This window comes from Myotis myotis, unplaced genomic scaffold, assembly GCF_014108235.1.
Source record: "Myotis myotis isolate mMyoMyo1 unplaced genomic scaffold, mMyoMyo1.p scaffold_m19_p_8, whole genome shotgun sequence".
Lineage (NCBI taxonomy): Eukaryota > Metazoa > Chordata > Mammalia > Chiroptera > Vespertilionidae > Myotis > Myotis myotis.
Genome location: NW_023416390.1, coordinates 22220004 through 22237339, shown reverse-complemented (window position 1 = coordinate 22237339; position 17336 = coordinate 22220004). Strand labels below are relative to the sequence as shown.

The following is a 17336-nucleotide window of genomic DNA, read 5'->3' as shown; positions in this document are numbered from 1 at the left end:
AGAAACAGGTGTCTCTCATCCTGTGCACAAGTGTAGGTCCCAAGCCTTCAAGCTCATGGCACACCTTCAAGAGGATCATCACAGGTTCCCACCTGCCTGAGGCTCCTGGGTCTCAAATGGGGACGTCCGGACACATATTGGTCACTCTCCCGGAACTACCCACAAACCCCGTATCCCCAGCCTCCCAGCTAGCTGGCTGCAACTGCCCTTTCTAACTCTAACACCACCCCGACTGAAGCTGGTACAAGGAAGAAAGGTAAGCTCAACCCGCCTCTATTTTCCTTCATTTGCCATCTGACAAAGATGAGAGAGGCCCTCAGAGGAGGAACCCACTTCCTAGCCCCAATGCCCCACATTGCTCCAAGCCCCCCCCATCCTCCCCCCCCCCTCCCCCCGACACACACACACACAACAGGGTCCTTCCTGTTTGTCCTCAGAGATCTAGAAGGCGGCCCAGGACCAGATATCAAGATTCCAGGTTGCCCCAGCCCTCCCCACCCTGCCCCCAGGCTGCTGGGCTGGAGCAGCTGAGCCGGTGGACCCCTCCCTCCCAGCTGCCTGACACCCAGAGAGAAACTGATATGGGAGGGCAGGGTGCCAGGAGCCAGGCCCAGAATAGTGCTGCCCAGCCACAGTGGCCAGCACTTGCTCTCCATAGGCCTGGCTGGCCCCATGGAGCCTGAGCTGGAGCACTCGCTGCGCACGGTACAGGGGTCCCAGGGAGGCCGTGAGGGGGAATACACCACACTGTGTGAATGTGTGCGCGCGCGCGTGTGTGTGTGTGTGTGTGTGTGTGTGTGTGTGTGTGTGTGTGGCCTGACCTGGATTTTCTCAGTATAGAGCATGTGGGTGTCTGTGTGTATATATTCTTTGTGTAAGTCAGTGTACCTGGGAGTGGTTGCATTTGTTTGTTTCTAGTGTGTATTAGTATTTGAGTATGGGTGTGTGGGTTTATGTGTGTTTGTGGGGTGAGTGTTTATATGTTTATATGTGTTTGTGAGGTGCATGTGTATGTGTGTTTACGTGTGCACCGTGGGAAGGGAAGGACCTGTGCTCCAGAACGTGGGGCATTTTCCCACCCTTCAGACATTCTTCTCCCCACAGACCCCATCCTGGAGCAGCCTGGTGGGTTCTCAGCGTCAAGGTGGGTGGAAGGTCCCCTCCTGCTGGCCCAGTCTCCTTTCTCTGGGCCCCCAACCTCACCCACTCCACTAGCCTGGCTTTGGTCTTCCTCCCCTTTTCTTTTTTTGTTCTTCTTTGTTTCTTCTTCCTTTTCCTCACCTGCTCCTTCCTCTTTCAAATGAAGAGAAGGTGGACCTATAGTCTGAAGACCCTGGTTCTGACTTTATCACTTACTAGCTGTGTGATTTGTGGCAAATTGTTTAACCTCTCTAATCTTGCTATGAGGTTTGGATGAGAAAATGTTGAAGAAAGGCCCTTTGAAAGCTTGCAAATATTAAACATTACTACTAATAACATTTTAATTGATTCTGTTATGTTATTCCCTATTAACCAAACAGGCCCCCTTCCCCCTTCCAGAGATGAGCCTCCTGGAGCAAGGAGAGAGCACTCCGTGGCCATCACCCGCCATGACCACCAGCTCAGAAAGAAGCCATCGGAAGCGGGGGGCCAAGGCCTCAGGATGGACAAGGCAGGAGGCTGTGGAGGAAGAGGACCTGCCAGGCCTGGGGGAAGGTGAGGCCAAGACTAGTTCTAGGGAGAATGGGAGGCGGGGTGCATGCAGTGTGAAGCCCCAGAGCCTGGGGCCTGGGTTTTGTCCTTGATTCTTCCAAAACACAGAGTTGGGCCCAACCCTCGTCTTGCAGCCTCAGTGTCCCCACATGATAGAGGAGTACCACATTGCAGAGCCAGGGACTCAACATGGGTTATTCGGGACAGCACCACTGTCTCATGTGACTCCCTGAGACTCAGCTTTCTCATCTGCAAAATGGGGCCCCCAACATCCAGGCTTCCCCAAGCTGCTCTGAGGATAAACTGAGACAGCACATAATAAGGTACTTTGGGTGATGGAATTACTGTCCTCTCCCTCTCAAACAGGTCCCCAATCCAGGCCAGCTGCTGAGTTCATCGGGCTGGAGTCCACATTCCCCAAGGCCACACCCTTGGCCCAGGCTGCTCCCTTGGACATCCTCCCCTCTGAGTGCGCAGTCTCAGCCACTGGCTCCAGCAAAGAGTTCCCAGCCACAGTAGCTTGCAGGTCTGAGCTCAGCCTGGTGGAAGAGAGGCCTGCCCCATGCCCATCCCCGCAGGCCCCGTTACCCAAGCAGGGCTTGGACGATGAACTGCAGAAGCCGGGAGCCCAGGTCTACATGCACTTCATGCAGAAGCACACCTGCTACGATGCCATGGCAACCAGCTCCAAGCTGGTCATCTTCGACACCACGCTGCAGGTGAAGCCGCAGCTCTGCTCACCTCCATCCTCACGGGGCTGCACCACCACTCACACACTCCAGGATACCTAGCCAGGCCAGGCCTCCCAGCAGGTCCCCTTCCAAGCTCCTTCTTAGCACCCTGGAGACCAGTGTGAGGAGGGCGGCTCCTCTCTGTGAGCAACCCCTAACTGTCATCACAGCTCTGCCACTTAGTATCTTGGGGTCTTGGGTCAGCCACGTTACCTCTCTCGTCTCTACAATGGGGTAGGAATGCAAAGGACTCCTATAACATCCCAGGATAGGTAGGAACACTTTGCAAACCCTGAACGGTGTGGAAGATATTCCAGAATGGCTTAGGGCACAGAGCAGGGGACTCTCATACCATATAAATAGGATGAGCTCTGGCCCCTGTTCTACCTCTGGCTGAGCTACAACATGCCTATAATTCCATTCGTATCATCACGTGTAGTAAAACAGTGTTTCCCAAAGCATGGCATATGTGTTGTCCACAGTACATGATTTGATTCTAGTGACTTGTGAATAAATACATTTATATTAGTAGCTTTTTATTTATTTTAATATGTATTAGAAATACAAGCAGCATGTTTAGATAGCATTGCTTAGGTAAGGCCAAAATGAGTCAATGTAAAATTTATTTAGATAAAAGTATTTTGTAAATCAACAAAATAATTATACCTCTAGTACTTATATTAGCAAAATTATACCGTGTGTGCCTACACACATATGACTTCTGAGTGGAAACACAGTTGTTTTCACACCCTGGTGCCTGGTGAGGGGATCACCCCAGTGCCTCTGGCCACCAGCAGCCTTATCTCTGTAGCAAACATCCCCAACAGGGATTATGAGAAAGACAGGCTAGCTGGTGTGGAGGAGGACCTGTGAGAAGGGAACTCTGGTCGGGACAGGGGACCACCGAGGGCAGTGAGAGACTCACCTCGGCTTCTCCCTGGCCCTCAGATCAAGAAGGCCTTCTTCGCCCTGGTGGCCAACGGTGTCCGGGCTGCACCTCTATGGGACAGCAAGAAGCAGAGCTTTGTGGGTGAGGAGGGCTGGGAGGCAGAGGGGTGGGGAAGGGTCCCTCAGAGGAGGGACCTTGTGTGGTGGTTCTGCATTTAATTTTCCCATCTGGGGAGGAGTGACCCCTCCAGCCCTACTATCCCACGGTCCCAGGTCATAGGTGCTAGGTAGAAAAAGGGAAAGGGAAGGGAAGAACTTAGGAGAATAGGAAAGGGTGTGGGGGGAGGAGAGAAATTGGAGGAGAAAGGGAGAACCCCATTCCTCGGGCACGGGGGGGTGGGGGTGGGGGTGGGGGGACTGCTCTACTCCCCTCCTCCCACAATTCCCATTGCTGTCTCAGTACTAGGACATTGGAGGGCCCAGAGGGGGGCGGGGGAGTCTGGCCCCTCACCCTGCCTTCCACCACAAGGCCCCAGGCTGATGCCCCAATACCCCACTCCCCCTACCCCACAGGGATGCTGACCATCACAGACTTCATCTTGGTGCTGCATCGCTATTACAGGTCCCCCCTGGTGAGGAATGGGCTGGGAGTCCAGCGAGCACCCATCTGGGTTGGGTGGTGGGGAGTTCAGGGAACCTGGTGCCCCAGGGCCTTGTGTCTGACTTCTGGAGGCCTGTCTATGTTTCTAGGTCCAGATCTATGAGATTGAAGAGCATAAGATTGAGACCTGGAGGGGTGAGTGGTCTGAGGGGACCCGGAAAGGGGCTGAGGGTGTGTGGGTGTGGGACCAAGGAGCATGGAGAGGACAGGCTGTGGGGATTTCCTGGACGAAGCAGAGGAAGGGTGACAGGGAGCCCAGGGGGCCTGAGGGAGGGGATGCACTGGTGGGCTATGTGGTAAGGCAGGTTAGCCAGTTCCCTTGGCCTGACTCGGCTTTTTCTTCAGAGATCTACCTTCAAGGCTGCATCAAGCCTCTGGTCTCCATCTCTCCCAATGACAGGTAAGCATCCCAATCACCCACCTGAGCCTTCTTGCTCTACACAGTCCCCTTCCCCACCCCTCAGTTCTGAACACACCTCTCATCCTGGGAAGGCCCACAAGGCAGCTTCAGCACCTGTCCTCCCGCCTAGGGACTGGGATGCAGGGTGTCTCTCCCAGGCTGCCTCAGGCTCACTGTTCCCACCCCTCAGCCTATTTGAAGCTGTCTACACCCTCATCAAGAACCGGATACACCGCCTGCCTGTCCTGGACCCGGTATCAGGCGACGTGCTCCACATCATCACACACAAGCGGCTACTCAAGTTCCTGCACATCTTTGTGAGCCTAGGGGTGACCTGATCATTGGGAAGGGGGCAGATGGGAGCCCTGGAGGCTCCTCACCCTGATGGCACCACCTGTCCCCAACCCAACCAGGGCGATCTGCTGCCCCGGCCCCCATTCCTCTACCGAACCATCCAAGATTTGGGCATCGGTACATTCCGAGACTTGGCTGTGGTGCTTGAGACGGCACCCATCCTGACCGCACTGGACATCTTTGTGGACCGGCCTGTGTCTGCACTGCCTGTGATCAACGAAGATGGTACCCACTCCAGGATAGGACTTAGGGGTGCAGGGGGGCTATGAGGGGCAGAGGTCTATGTGGCATCAGCTCAGGGCCCAGGGTGGAGTCTGCGTTAGAAGTCTCTGCCTGCTTTGAGCCTTGGACCAGTTACTTAGCCTCTCCGTGCCTCAGTTTCCTCATGTATAAAGTGGGCATCTTAACAACACCCACCTTCTGACTTTAAGGGATGATTTTATTATTTTTTAACATATTTTTATTGATTTCAGAGAGGAAGGGAGAGGGAAGAGAAAGAAACATCAATGATGAATCATTGATCGGCTGCCTTCTGCACGCCCCTACTGGGGATCAAGCCCACAACCTGGGAATGTGCCCTTGACCGGAATAGAACCTGGGACCCTTCAGTCCACAGGCCAATGCTCTATCCACTGAGCTAAACCGACTAGGGCCAAAGGATGATTTTATTTAATTTTATTTTTTATTAAATATATTTTATTGATTTTTTACAGAGAGGAAGGGAGAGGGATAGAGAGTTAGAAACATCGATGAGAGAAACATCGATCAGCTGCCTCCTGCACACTCCCTACTGGGGATGTGCCCACAACCAAGGTACATGCCCTTGACTGGAATCGAACCCGGGACCCTTGAGTCCGCAGGCTGACGCTATATCCACTGAGCCAAACCAGTTAGGGCAATAACCAAAGGATGATTTTAAAGGTTTATGTGCTATCAAATGAGCATAATGAGAGGAAATAGTAGATGAGGTTTTTCATTTTAATTCATCCTAAAATGGGCCATGGGACCTTGTCAGACCTCGATTTCTTACTCTGAAAAAGGGTCAGAGGAATTACAAGACCACTTCTTTGGTAAACCATGGTTATAAATGATTTAAAAGTTAAAATTGCCACAATGAAGCTACATATCAAGAAGTATTCTAATTTATTTTTTATCATGAAAAATTTCAAATGCATGAAAATGGCAGAAAACACTATATAATGAATCCCCCATGTCCATTGCCTGGATTGAAAGTTAACATATTGCCATAATCAGTTATTTTTCTTTTCTTTTGCTGAAGTAATTTAAAATAAAATTATAGACATCATGTCATTTCATGCCTAAACATTTCAGTTTGCATCTCTTAAAATATTTCCTCTATCACCTAATAAACTATAATTTATTAATGTTATCTAATATCCAATTCTAATTCCCATTTCCCTATTTTCCCCAAGAACAAATACATACAGTTGGTTTGTTCAAACCAGGATCAGTTAAGGCCTATATTTTGCTCCTTTTGTCCTTTAAATCTTTTAACTCAAAACTGTTCCCTCCCCCACTTAATTTTTATGATATTGGTGATGAAAAGCCTGGGACAGTTGTCCTATAGAATGTTCCATCCACCCCCAGCTCTGCCTGTTTGCTTCCTACAGGTGGCCTTTACCTGGTCCTCTATTCCTGTTTCCTGTAAACCAGAAATTAGATTTAAGACTCTATCAGACCCAGGCTAGAATATTTCATAGGTGACTCAATGTGCTCATATTGTGTCAGGAGGCATGATGGCAGGTTGTCTGTCTCTGTGATGCTGTGTGATTTGGGTTCAGATAGTGGCCACCTGATGCTTCATTATAAAGCTAGTAGTCTAAGGCTGGGCAGGGGTGGGTATCGAGGAGTTTATTCCAAAAGCCCAGCCCAAGCCCTTGCACAGCATCCTGGTTCTGATCCTCTTCCGTCTCTCTCTCTCCCCACCCACCACTCCTGCAGGTCAGGTCGTGGGCCTCTACTCCCGCTTCGATGTGATCGTAAGTGTCTGTGGGGAATGGAGGGGAGCTGGAGCTGAGGGTGCTGCAGGGAGGCTGTGGGTGTGAGAATCAGAGTCATCTGTGGAACAGGGGGACCTTTTTGAGTGTGTGGCCGATGATATCCACTGGGCTAGAGCCTGGTTGAAGGGGTGACTAAGAGCGATACTTCCCTCCCTGCCCAGCACCTGGCTGCCCAGCATACCTACAACCACCTAGACATGAGTGTGGGGGAAGCACTGAGGCAGAGGACGCTGTGTCTGGAGGGAGTCCTTTCCTGCCAGCCCAAAGAGAACTTGGGGGAAGTCATCGACCGGATTGTCCGGGAGCAGGTACCCCGTGCCCTTCATACACGTTCCTAACACATATGGTCCAATCCTTCTCATGAACTGCTCCAGCTCTTCCTACACATTGGGCACCTGCCCTGTCCTCCTATTTCATGGCCAAGCTCTTGGTGTCCACACTGGTCTGCAGCTGGTCCTGTCCATTGGCCCATGTGCCATGGGCCACAATCGTCTGATCACACAGAGAGGTCAGAACCTTAACGGATTTCTAAGAGGCACCCTCTTGCTCTCCCAGTTATGGCCAACTGTTGTCCCTGATTCTTGATGCCAACCTCACTGGTGCCAGAGCTGCATGGCCCTGCCCCCTTATCCAACCTCTGTGGACCCACAGGTACACCGGTTGGTGCTAGTGGATGAGAGCCAGCATCTCCTGGGCGTGGTGTCCCTATCCGACATCCTTCAGGCACTGGTGCTCAGCCCTGCTGGCATTGAGGCCCTCAGTGCCTGAGAATATGAGTCCTCATTCCCAGACTGCCTTCCAAAGCGGAGCCAATGAAGAGAGCCGGGCGTCGGCCTTCATCTTCCCCCACCCCCATTAGCTGGTTCGACTCTGGTTCAGGTAGGCTCTGCCCTGGGCTTTTGGCCTCAGCACCAGCCCCTTGGTCTTTCTGGTCTCCCAGATCTCAGATTGAGGTACCCTGAGGATGGGAGTGGCCCAGTTCATAGCTGAGCAGCCCTGTGAAAACTATGAGTGTCAGGACTCACCATGGGGCCACCACTTTGTTCCATTCTTCTTTTTTAAAAAATATATTTGTATTGATTTCAGAGAGGAAGAAAGAGGGAGAGAGAAATAGAAACATCAATGATAAGAGAATCATTGATTGGCTGCCTCCTGCATGCCCCCTACTGGGGATTGAGCACGCAATCGGACATATGCCTTGACTGGAAATTTAACTGTGATCTCCTGGTTCATAGGTCGATGCTCAACCACTGAGTCACATCAGCTGGGCCTTTTGTTCCATTCTTTAGTTGAAGTCCTAGAGCCCCTCATAAGAGGGATGCACAGGGGCCAAGGTAAAGACAAGGGCCGTGTGATGTGACTTCAGGCACTCTGGGGAGATTAACCTGCCCTCTCACAAATCAATTCCCACCTGTTTGGAATCCCACTACTGGAAGGAAGCAAGTTAAACATTTGTTGAATGAATGGAATTTCCCCACTCAGTAAAAACTAAGGCTAAAAGGAGGGAGTTTCTAAATACTCATCTCAGTAAATTCGACGTGATCTCCGACTTTTTCCTGGGAGTGTGTTTGCTAAGGGTTGGCATAAGGGTGGGGCGAAAATTTCACCTACTTGGCAGTGAGTGGCAAGACTGAGGTTCCCATATTGGAAAGGCAACCTCCTCTCAGAGGCCGTTTAGTCACCATCTTCTTCTCTTTTCCTCACAGGCTTCTCCAGCCCTCCCTAAATGCCCTTGCCCTGACTATTCTCCCAGAAGCCCTCGGGAATGCCCAGTGCACTATGGGATGATGACATTAAGGAGAACAGCTGAGTCAAGCCTAGAGATCCCTGAATCAGAGGCACTGGGATTGCCCTAAGGCCCACTGCTCCCTGTCCACCCACATCACCTTCCCCCACCTGGGTTGTGACTGGCCCCAGTGGGGCCACGAGCCCTCAGCACATGGGTATAGTCAGGGGCTCAGGATTTTTCGAAGCTCCTGAGAGTCCCAGCTGTTCTTTCCCCTGGAGAACCTCTGACCTCCTACTCCCCCTGCATTGTCGTTTCAGGGCTGCTGGGGGCACCATGGAGCAGCAGTTATTTGTAGAACTGCCTGTTAGAGTGGCCCTCCCTCCATTCTTTTCCTCAGCTCTCACTTGCAAACAGTGTTCTCGGTTCCCAGTGATGGCCCTGTATTCAGATGACTGATGATGGACATAGAGAAAACAAAAACAAAAAGAACAACACACAAATTTAGGTTTGATACGTTTCGCTCAGAAAATGCTACAGTCATTTAATCTTGTGGCAAGACCCCTCCACTTTCTGAATTCGAAGATACAGAAGGAAAATCTGTAATTAGCAAACATTGCAAGTGGCGTTACTTTTGTGCAGAGTGTTATTCCACCAAAATGTCTTTTTCATCTTTTATTTATAACAAAACCATAAAGAAAATATTACTTACATAGTAGCTACAACTCACACCATAAACTCTATTCTGCAAGAAACATAACTTTATTTTTCTAACACTGAATGTAATTTCTATTATGAAGCCTCATTTACCAGGTGGTAGAAATGAATCTCAGTCAGTTTGGGGTTCCCCTTCCAACTTTTCCTGGGGTTAAGTTCGGTGATGGGGGGAAGGCTTTCAATAGTATGAAAATTTGTTCCTCAGTCTTCATCAACCATCCCTGTCAGCTCCTGCTAAAATATCCCCATTCCATCTGGTTGTCACTTGGTTGGTCATTGGTGGGCATGGCCCCTGCTTAATGCCCCCTCACTCCCTACCATGAAGCCTCATTGGGCCTGCCTGCTCTTGGGGCATAAGAACATCCTAGCTCCTGGCCCTGCACCCTCTGGGCTTCAGGAAGCTCTGTGGGGCTGTCCCAAGCCCATCTGCTGAGATGGACAGCAAGTGGCCTGTTCTACTCTGAGCCATACAGTTTTCCCAGCCTTTACCCAGGAAATATGGGGCCCAGGGCTCTTCTACTCTTTCCCCTCCAAACTTCTCTGGGGTATTAGTCATTCTTCCCCCACCTTCAGAACAGCTCCTTCCAGGGAAAACGCAGACGGGTCAGTCTTTGGTGCCCTGGGTTGCTCAGCACGAGCAGACCTTCAGATGCCACAGCACAGGCCTTAGGTGATAAAGGGCAGCCCGAGGAAGGCAGTCTTCCCCCTTCAGAGCAGATAGGTCTGCCCTCCTGGGCCCACCATCCTGAGGGCCAGAAGTTCACCCGCCTGGGGAGAACATTCTTTCAGTCAAAGGTACATTTGCTGTGCTGAGTTCATGTTTACTCTTCCTCAGTTACCCTCAATCCTATTGTTCTTTCCTTACAGTCAGGTCGGGTGGGTTATCAGGGAGCCTCACTGTGATATCCTTCCCGGTGACTTTTGGGGGCAGTCCAGAGTCTCTGAGACCTCAGATGCTGGAAGTGTGCCTCATCACTGGCCACTGATGGACTCTGTGCCAAACTTCACACCAGAGCTGGTGTTTTTCACCCTCCAGAGAGAATAGTGCAAAGTAAAGAGTTCATGCTATTACATCACATCCATCCTGTCAAAGAAACATTAGACCAGTCTTGTCTGGGCATTGTGCTGGAATTTTAACTGGCAGAGGCCATTTTCAAGCCCCCAAGATAAGCAAAAGAACTTCATGTGCACATCTGGTGTAGGTGCATTGTTCTGCAGGTATATTTCAATAAAAATTTTATAAAAATAGCCTGGCCAGTGTGCTCAGTGGTTGAGCGTCCGCCCATGAATCAGGAGGTCATGGTTCGATTCTCAGTCAGGATACATGCCTGGGTTGCGGGCTCCATCCCCAGTTAGGGGCTTGCAGGAGGCAGCCAATTCTCATCATTGTTGTTTCTATCCCTCTCTCTCTCTCTCTTCCTCTCTCTGAAATCAATAAAAACATATTAAAAAAAAATTTTTAATCTTATACAAATTAAATTTAAAAAAAGAACCTCTAGTACAAAGGGAAAACTTCTTTGGCCATGTTGTATTTTGTTTTACTCTGTTCTGGGTAGAAGTTTTTGATTCTTTTCTTCCCAGAGATATGTCTGAGGACAAGGTTTTGTAGTTGTGCTAATAGCTCTTTGGTTCTTATGTCTTGTGGGACACGATGTTCACGTATCACTGATGGCAAGGCTTTTTGTGGGGAGCCTCTGAAGCTGTGCCTACTTCAGTAGCCTGCTTAGCTCTTGTTTCAGCTCTGCATTTCGATTTCCAATTGGAGGTTGGATTTTTAGGTCCTGTAGATCCTGCACAGCAGAACAGTGCCACCTCAGAATTTCCTGTGGTGCCTCCAGAGGTACTGCTTCCATCGGCAGCTATTTCTACCAACTCATTTCCACAGATTTCTTTCAATTGAGATACAATTCACATACCATTTAAATTCATTCTTTCAAAGTGTACAATTTAGTGGTATTTAATATATTCACAAAGTTGTGCAACCATCACCATTATCTAATTTCAGACCATATTCATCATCCAAAAGAAACTCTGTATTCATTAACAATCACCTCTCACTCTCCCTTCCCCTTGGCTTCTGGTAACTACTACACTAATCTACTTTTTGTCCCTCTGGATTTGCCTATTCTGGACATTTCATGTAAATAGAATCATACAAGATGTGGTCTTTTCCAAATATATGGTGACAGAAGATGATCTGACTTTGGGTGGTGGGCACACAAGGCAATATATAGACCATGTATTATAGCTATCTACACTTGAAACCTGTATGATCTTATTAACCAATGTCACCCCAATAAATTTAATAAAAATATGTGGTCTTTTGTGTCTGGTTTCCTTCATTGACATAATGTTTTCAAGGTTTGTCCATGATGTGGCATGAATCAGTATATCATTCCTTTTTTATGGCTGAATAATATTCTATTTATGGATATACAAGATCTTCATAGATTTTAATGGGAAATTAGCCTTTATGTTCATTAGCTGAGCTGTAGATCATGAATGTTGACCCACTTGGGTAAATGCTACCAAACCCCACTTCCAAGCCACATCACACCAATATTCCCCCACCCATGTGCCATCACTGAGGGGTTCACGTGGCTTGGACAGCTCACCTTTGGTGGTCTGAAGGAACAACACACTGGGAAAGGCAGAAGTTTGCTTTGATTAGCATTGTGACAGGGATCCTGGCACCCTCTGAGCCCAGCCCCAATCCTCTGCATTTATAAGGAGCTCTCACAGGTGAACCGCTACACAGGTAGGGTTGAGATCCACATCTTTATAATCTGGAATTCCTTCCAATTATCTCCAGGTTTCTCTTCTCAATATGGAAAATTCATATCCATCCCTGTCCTTCCATTTCCTTCCTCCAATTCCAGTCTCTGCTCATTAAATAAACATTTATTGAGACAACCAAGATGGCAGCATAGGTAAACACCTGAACTTGCTGCCGCGCACAACCACATTAAAACTATAACTAAAAGACAAAACGAATATCACCCAGAACCACAGGAAGGCTGGCTGAGTGGAAATTCTACAACTAGAAGGAAAGAGAAAAGCGCATTGAAGCGGGTAGGAGGTACAGAGGTGCAGAAGTGCAGAGGTACAGAGGCGTGTGTGAAAGGGGCTGGCAACTGGGTACTCTGTTGTCTTTTTCAATCGGGAGGGAGATACAAGCTCCCGACTGCTCTGAACTTTAGTTACGGGTGAGGCTCTGGGGACCCAAACTCATACGGAGAGAAACTGGACTGTCTGGCATTGGGCCAGAACGTGAGGGCAGCTTTCTCTCAGAGGTGCTTGCAGTGGTTATTGTTCCTGCATGGGCCATGGGACACAGAGACCCAGGGACCTATCAGGGCAGGGCTGATGGGCAACCATTGCTGTTTGCTCCACCCTGGTGATTCCCTGAGACCCCACCCCACCCAATTTACAACCCCATCCAAGCTGTGCGCATAGGTGTTTGCATATGAATGGCCTGGTCTTTCTCTGCCTAAAAACCTGTCAAACTGCATCTGGGTCAGAGAACCCCAGAGCTTCCAAAAGAAGGCCTAAGGCTTGTCAGCAGCCTGCATTGCTTCACATCTGCGCCTCATCTGGGCACCTCCAAACCCCAAACAAAGAGAAGGAATCTGAAGATCTCTCTGTAGATCCTGCTGGGTGGCCTCAGGCAGTGGCTGACTTTGCATCTCCTTGGAGATCCAAGAGCCAGTGCACCCAGTGGTCAGAGTGAGACCATCCAGATTACAACTCTTCACATTCATAAGAGACACACTCAGAGGGCAGACTCAGTGAGCACCAAAGCCCCACTGAAGCAAGTCCTGCCCCATAAGGGTGTCTCCAGCACAGAAGTTCTCCCATTGTAGACACAACATGTCCTCATAGCCAATTGGCCTGGAGGTCAATTCCTTCCAGTGATACCAACAGCAATCAAGGCTTAACTACAACAAGATTGTGCACACAGCACACAAAGGGGCGCACCAAGAGGGTACACCTCAGGTAATTAGGAAGGCTCAGCCACTGGGCCCTATAGGACACCTACCACACAAGGTCACTCTATCAACTCAAGGAGACTTAGCAGCTACCCAATATATAGAAACAAACACAGGGAAGCAGCCAAAATGCAGAGACAAAGAAACAGGTCACAAATGAAAGAAATGGAGGAAAGCAAACTACTGGATGTAGAGTTCAAAACTATGGTTATAGGCTACTCCAGAATCTTCTAGAAACCTCCGAGAAATATAGTGAGACCCTCAAGGATATGAAAAAGGACCAATTAGAAATTAAGCATACACTGACTGAAATAAAGAATAATATACAGAGATCCAACAGCAGAATAGAGGATCCCAAGAATCAAGTCAAAGATTTGAAATACGAAGAAGCAAAAAACACCCAACCAGAAAAGCAAAAGGAAAAAAGAATACAAAAATATGAAGATAGCGCAAGGAGCCTCTGGGACAACTTCAAGCATACCAACATCTGAATTATAGGGGCGCCAGAAGAGAGCAAGATATTGAAAACCTATTTGAAGAAATGACAGAAAACGTCCCCTACCTGGTAAAAGAAATAGACTTACAAGTCCAGGAATCGCAGAGAACCCCAAACAAAAGGAATCCAAAGAGGACCACACCAAGACACATCATAATTAAAATGCCAAGAGCAAAAGACAAAGAGAGAATCTTAAAAGCAGCAAGAGGAAAAAAGTCAGCTACCTACAAGGGAGTACCCATACGACTGTCAGCTGATTTCTCAATAGAAACTTTGCAGGCCAGAAGGGAGTGGCAAGAAATATTCAAAGTGATGAATAGCAAGAACCTACAACCTAGGTTACTTTACCCAGCAAAGCTATCATTTAGAATTGAAGGTCAGATAAAGAGCTTCACAGATAAGAAAAAGCTAAAGGAGTTCATCACCGCCAAACCCGTATTATATGAAATGCTGAAGGGTATTCTTTAAGAAGAGGAAGAAGAAGAAAAAGGTAAAGATTAAAAAAAAAATTATGAACAACAAAGTGACAACAAATACATATCTATCAACAAGTGAATCTAAAAATCAAGTGAATAAAAAATATGATGAACAGAATAAACTGGTGAATAGAATCGAATCAGGGGCATAGAAAGGAAGTGGACTGACAATTCTTGGGGGAAGGGGTTGTGGGGGGTGTGGGAAGAGAGACTGGAAAAAAATCGTACACCTATGGACAAGGACAGTAGGGGAGGTTAAGGGCAGGGGGTGCGGTGGAAACCAGGTGGAGGGGAGCTACAGGGGGGGAAAGAGGAGCAACTGTAATAATCTGAACAATAAAGATTTATTTTTAAAAAATAAAAATAAATAAAAAATAAACATTTATTTATCACCCAAGTGCTAGACACAGAGTTAGACACTGGGATCCAAACTGAAAGGAGTTTGATCTGTGCCCTCCACGGAGTTCACAGCTGGATGGGGAGACCGTCATGCCTACAATAAGGTGAACAAACTGAGGGCTCAGTTCTGTGCTCACACTCACCCAGAGAGGTCAGGGAAAGCTTTGCAGAGGCCGTGACATTTGAGGTGAGTCCTAAGGAAAATCAAGTTGTCTGGGATTACATGATAGTTGGTGAAGACATGGTTCCAAGGAGAGGGGATATTAAGTACAAAGTATTGAGACCTGAAAGAGCATAAGGTACTCAGGAAAATACAAAGAATTTGGGCTCAGCTGTGGCAAGAGTATCTGGGTTGGGAGGGAGAAGGGAGAGTATGGAGGGTAGGGTGCCAGGACATGAGTCTTTTAAACCCGCTAAGGAGCTTGAAATTTGCCTGAGTGCTAAGGGTGTGTGTATTGGTGGGGGGGACACTAAAGGATTTTAGTCAGGACAATTATGTGTTTTTTAATGAGTTAAAACTCAAATCCCCACAGACATAAGAAATTTGACTCTTATTCTCTATGACTCAGCAGACATTTACAACTGGGACTGGGACTCTATGAAGTTGCGACTCACTGACTCCTAGGGCTTGCGATATGGTACATTGGATGTCAATCCAAAACTGCTTTCCTTCTAGTTGACTTTCTATACTAAAGAGGCTTGAAAGCTAAAAACAATAATCCCCAGACTCCCTTGCAGCTAGAGTTCCAAGTGAGACTTAGGTTCCACCTCTCAGATGTATATGAGAGAGATTTGTAAGGTGGTTGTGAGGCAGAGGCCATGCTTCTGCTGCTTCTGATCTTTCTGGAGGCATTAGCAAAGGTGTAAGTCCTATTACCAACAATTGCAGTAAGAGCTTCCCATCTCTCATCCTCCTGAGTGTGGTCAATGTGGTGCTCCCCAGGCTGGTCAGTGCCCTGGTGATGTCCTAGAAGTCACTCCTATAGACCTAGCCTAAAGCTCTTCCCAAAATTTGTGTAGCACCTGTAGTGTCTATATCTAAGAACTTTCTGCTCAAAAGAAGGTGCTGTTCTCAGTGTGTAGGAGGATCTCTGCATCTCCTGCTCAGGTGGGGCCTCAACAAATTCCAGGTGAAACCAAGGCCTGCCTGGGAGGTCTGGGAAAGCATATGGTGTTCTCAGTTTCCATGGGAGGAGGTGGTTTTGCCTCCACCAAGATACCTAAGTGGAGAGAGAGCATTTCCTAAACACAGAAAGGGGTTCAGATGCTGAATCATCAAAAAGAATGACCAAGGTCTCCAATTATCAATAAAAGTCCCTTTATTCTGTATTTCCCCAAGGAAAGCAATGTAACAAGGGGATGGCCTTTTATCTAAGAGGGAGCTGAGCACAATGATAAAAGTAGCAAAATCTCAGGGTTCTATAGGAAGTGCACTGAGTTTCTCCAACCTTTGGTATCTGGCAGCCCCCTTTGCTCCTCCTCATCTGAGCCACAGCAATGGCCAGGAATCACTGTGACAGGGCGGGGGTCTCTAAGGCAAGCCCCAGGATGGCAGAGGCCCAGCTCAGCAAGGTCTCTGCAGGAAGCGCAGACCCACGTTCTTATTAGGAACCAGGACAATGCGGGCAACACTCTTCACCTCCCCTGTCTCAGGGGCCAGGACCACCTGGTACTGCTGCATCAGCTGGGAGGTAAAATGCAAAAGGGGTGGTTAAAATCTGTGACCTTCATCCGCTGCCCTCCTCTGCATGCTCCCACTCTGTGCCTCCCTTTCTCTCTTTCCCAAGGCCTTCTTTACCCCTCCCTGGCCCACACACCTCCTGCCTCTCCCCACTCACCCTTGCCAGCAGCAGCTGCATCTCCAGCTCTGCAATCCTGCGGCCCAGGCAAGCCCGGACCCCATAGCCGAAGGGCACAGAGCCAAATGGGTGTTGGACCCCGAGGGTATCAGGCTGACTCTTCTTCAGCCAGCGATGGGGCTGGAAGCTTTCTGGCTCAGGGAAGATGCTAGGGTCCCGGGACACCACATAGTGGCACAGCACAAACTGGGTCTTTAGAGGAAGAATGGGCAGCACATCAGCTTATGGTTGTGGGGCACCCCTGGGAACCCCAGATCTCTAGCCCCACTCACATTCTTGGGGAAGAGGAAACCACCAACTTCAATTTCTTTTTCCACGATTACCCGGGAATTTATGGGAACCACAGGGTAGAGACTGTAGGGAAAAGAAAATGCAGTAGGCCTGCTCTGGATCCAAGAAGGGGCAGGATGCTCACCCCTTCAATCCTACCTCTCTGGTCCCCCAGGCCCTTCCTCCCATCCCACCCCTGGCCCTACCCTCAGCCCACCAGGCCCCACTTCCCATTCTGTCTCTGAGTCATCCCACTCACAGACTCTGTGCTCCCAAAAACAGCAGCTTACCGCAGGGTCTCCTTCAGCACAGCTTTGAGCAAGGGCATGTGAGCAAAGTCCTTGTGCCGGGGCGCCTGCCCAGCTGGCACCACACCTACCACTTCTTCATGCAAGGCCTTCTGGATCTCTGGGCTCTTTGAAAGATGGTACAGGGCCCACGTCAGCGTGTTGGACGTCTAGGAAATAGAGTGAGAGAGGAAGTGAGGAGGGATTTCTAGAAAAGAAGCCAGTTAGGTAGTGGGAGGGTGTGTGAATGGGTGATGCAAAATACAGGAGAAAAATGAATTTCCCATGAGTATGACAGGATGAGACAGGGTTCATGGGACCCTCCACACTAAACGTGACTCCACAGTGGGATGAGGACCAATGAAGTAGG

The 17336-nt window shown here is 48.9% G+C and overlaps 2 protein-coding genes across 7 annotated transcripts in view; one reads left to right on the top strand and one right to left on the bottom strand.

The window, feature by feature from the left end:
* Positions 1-603: 603 nt before the first annotated feature.
* PRKAG3 (protein kinase AMP-activated non-catalytic subunit gamma 3) lies at positions 604-10485 on the top strand. 3 transcript variants are annotated; one of them, XM_036320552.1, is made up of 14 exons: positions 604-705; positions 1105-1144; positions 1540-1695; positions 2059-2411; positions 3372-3453; positions 3885-3943; positions 4062-4107; positions 4318-4372; positions 4563-4689; positions 4786-4951; positions 6689-6726; positions 6909-7055; positions 7399-7626; positions 8454-10485. In XM_036320552.1, exons 1-13 carry the CDS (start codon positions 673-675, stop codon positions 7513-7515), a joined length of 1419 nt encoding a protein of 472 aa, XP_036176445.1. In that variant the 5' UTR covers positions 604-672; the 3' UTR covers positions 7516-7626; positions 8454-10485. The 3 variants fall into 3 exon arrangements, with proteins under 3 accessions (XP_036176445.1, XP_036176446.1, XP_036176444.1); XM_036320553.1 differs by lacking the exon at positions 1105-1144; XM_036320551.1 differs by lacking the exon at positions 604-705 and having other exon boundaries at positions 930-1144.
* Positions 10486-15846: 5361 nt separating this feature from the next.
* Positions 15847-17336, bottom strand: part of LOC118661548 (sterol 26-hydroxylase, mitochondrial) — a 31737-nt gene continuing 30247 nt past the window's right edge. For all 4 annotated transcript variants that reach the window (XM_036319657.1, XM_036319659.1, XM_036319658.1 and 1 more), the window contains 4 exons: positions 16970-17136; positions 16682-16763; positions 16389-16601; positions 15847-16234 (listed from right to left, as the gene is read on the bottom strand). In XM_036319657.1, coding sequence (XP_036175550.1) covers positions 16115-16234; positions 16389-16601; positions 16682-16763; positions 16970-17136 — 582 coding nt within the window. In that variant the 3' untranslated portion in view covers positions 15847-16114. The remainder of the gene's footprint in view (positions 16235-16388; positions 16602-16681; positions 16764-16969; positions 17137-17336) is intronic.

Coding starts and splice junctions, on each gene's coding strand:
- PRKAG3 (XM_036320551.1), top strand. CDS start 1,006: ATGTGTATGTGTGTTTACGTGTGCACCGTGGGAAGGGAAGGACCTGTG. Junction 3,944..4,061: donor GCTATTACAGGTCCCCCCTG/GTGAGGAATGGG, acceptor CTATGTTTCTAG/GTCCAGATCTATGAGATTGA. Junction 6,727..6,908: donor ACTCCCGCTTCGATGTGATC/GTAAGTGTCTGT, acceptor CTCCCTGCCCAG/CACCTGGCTGCCCAGCATAC.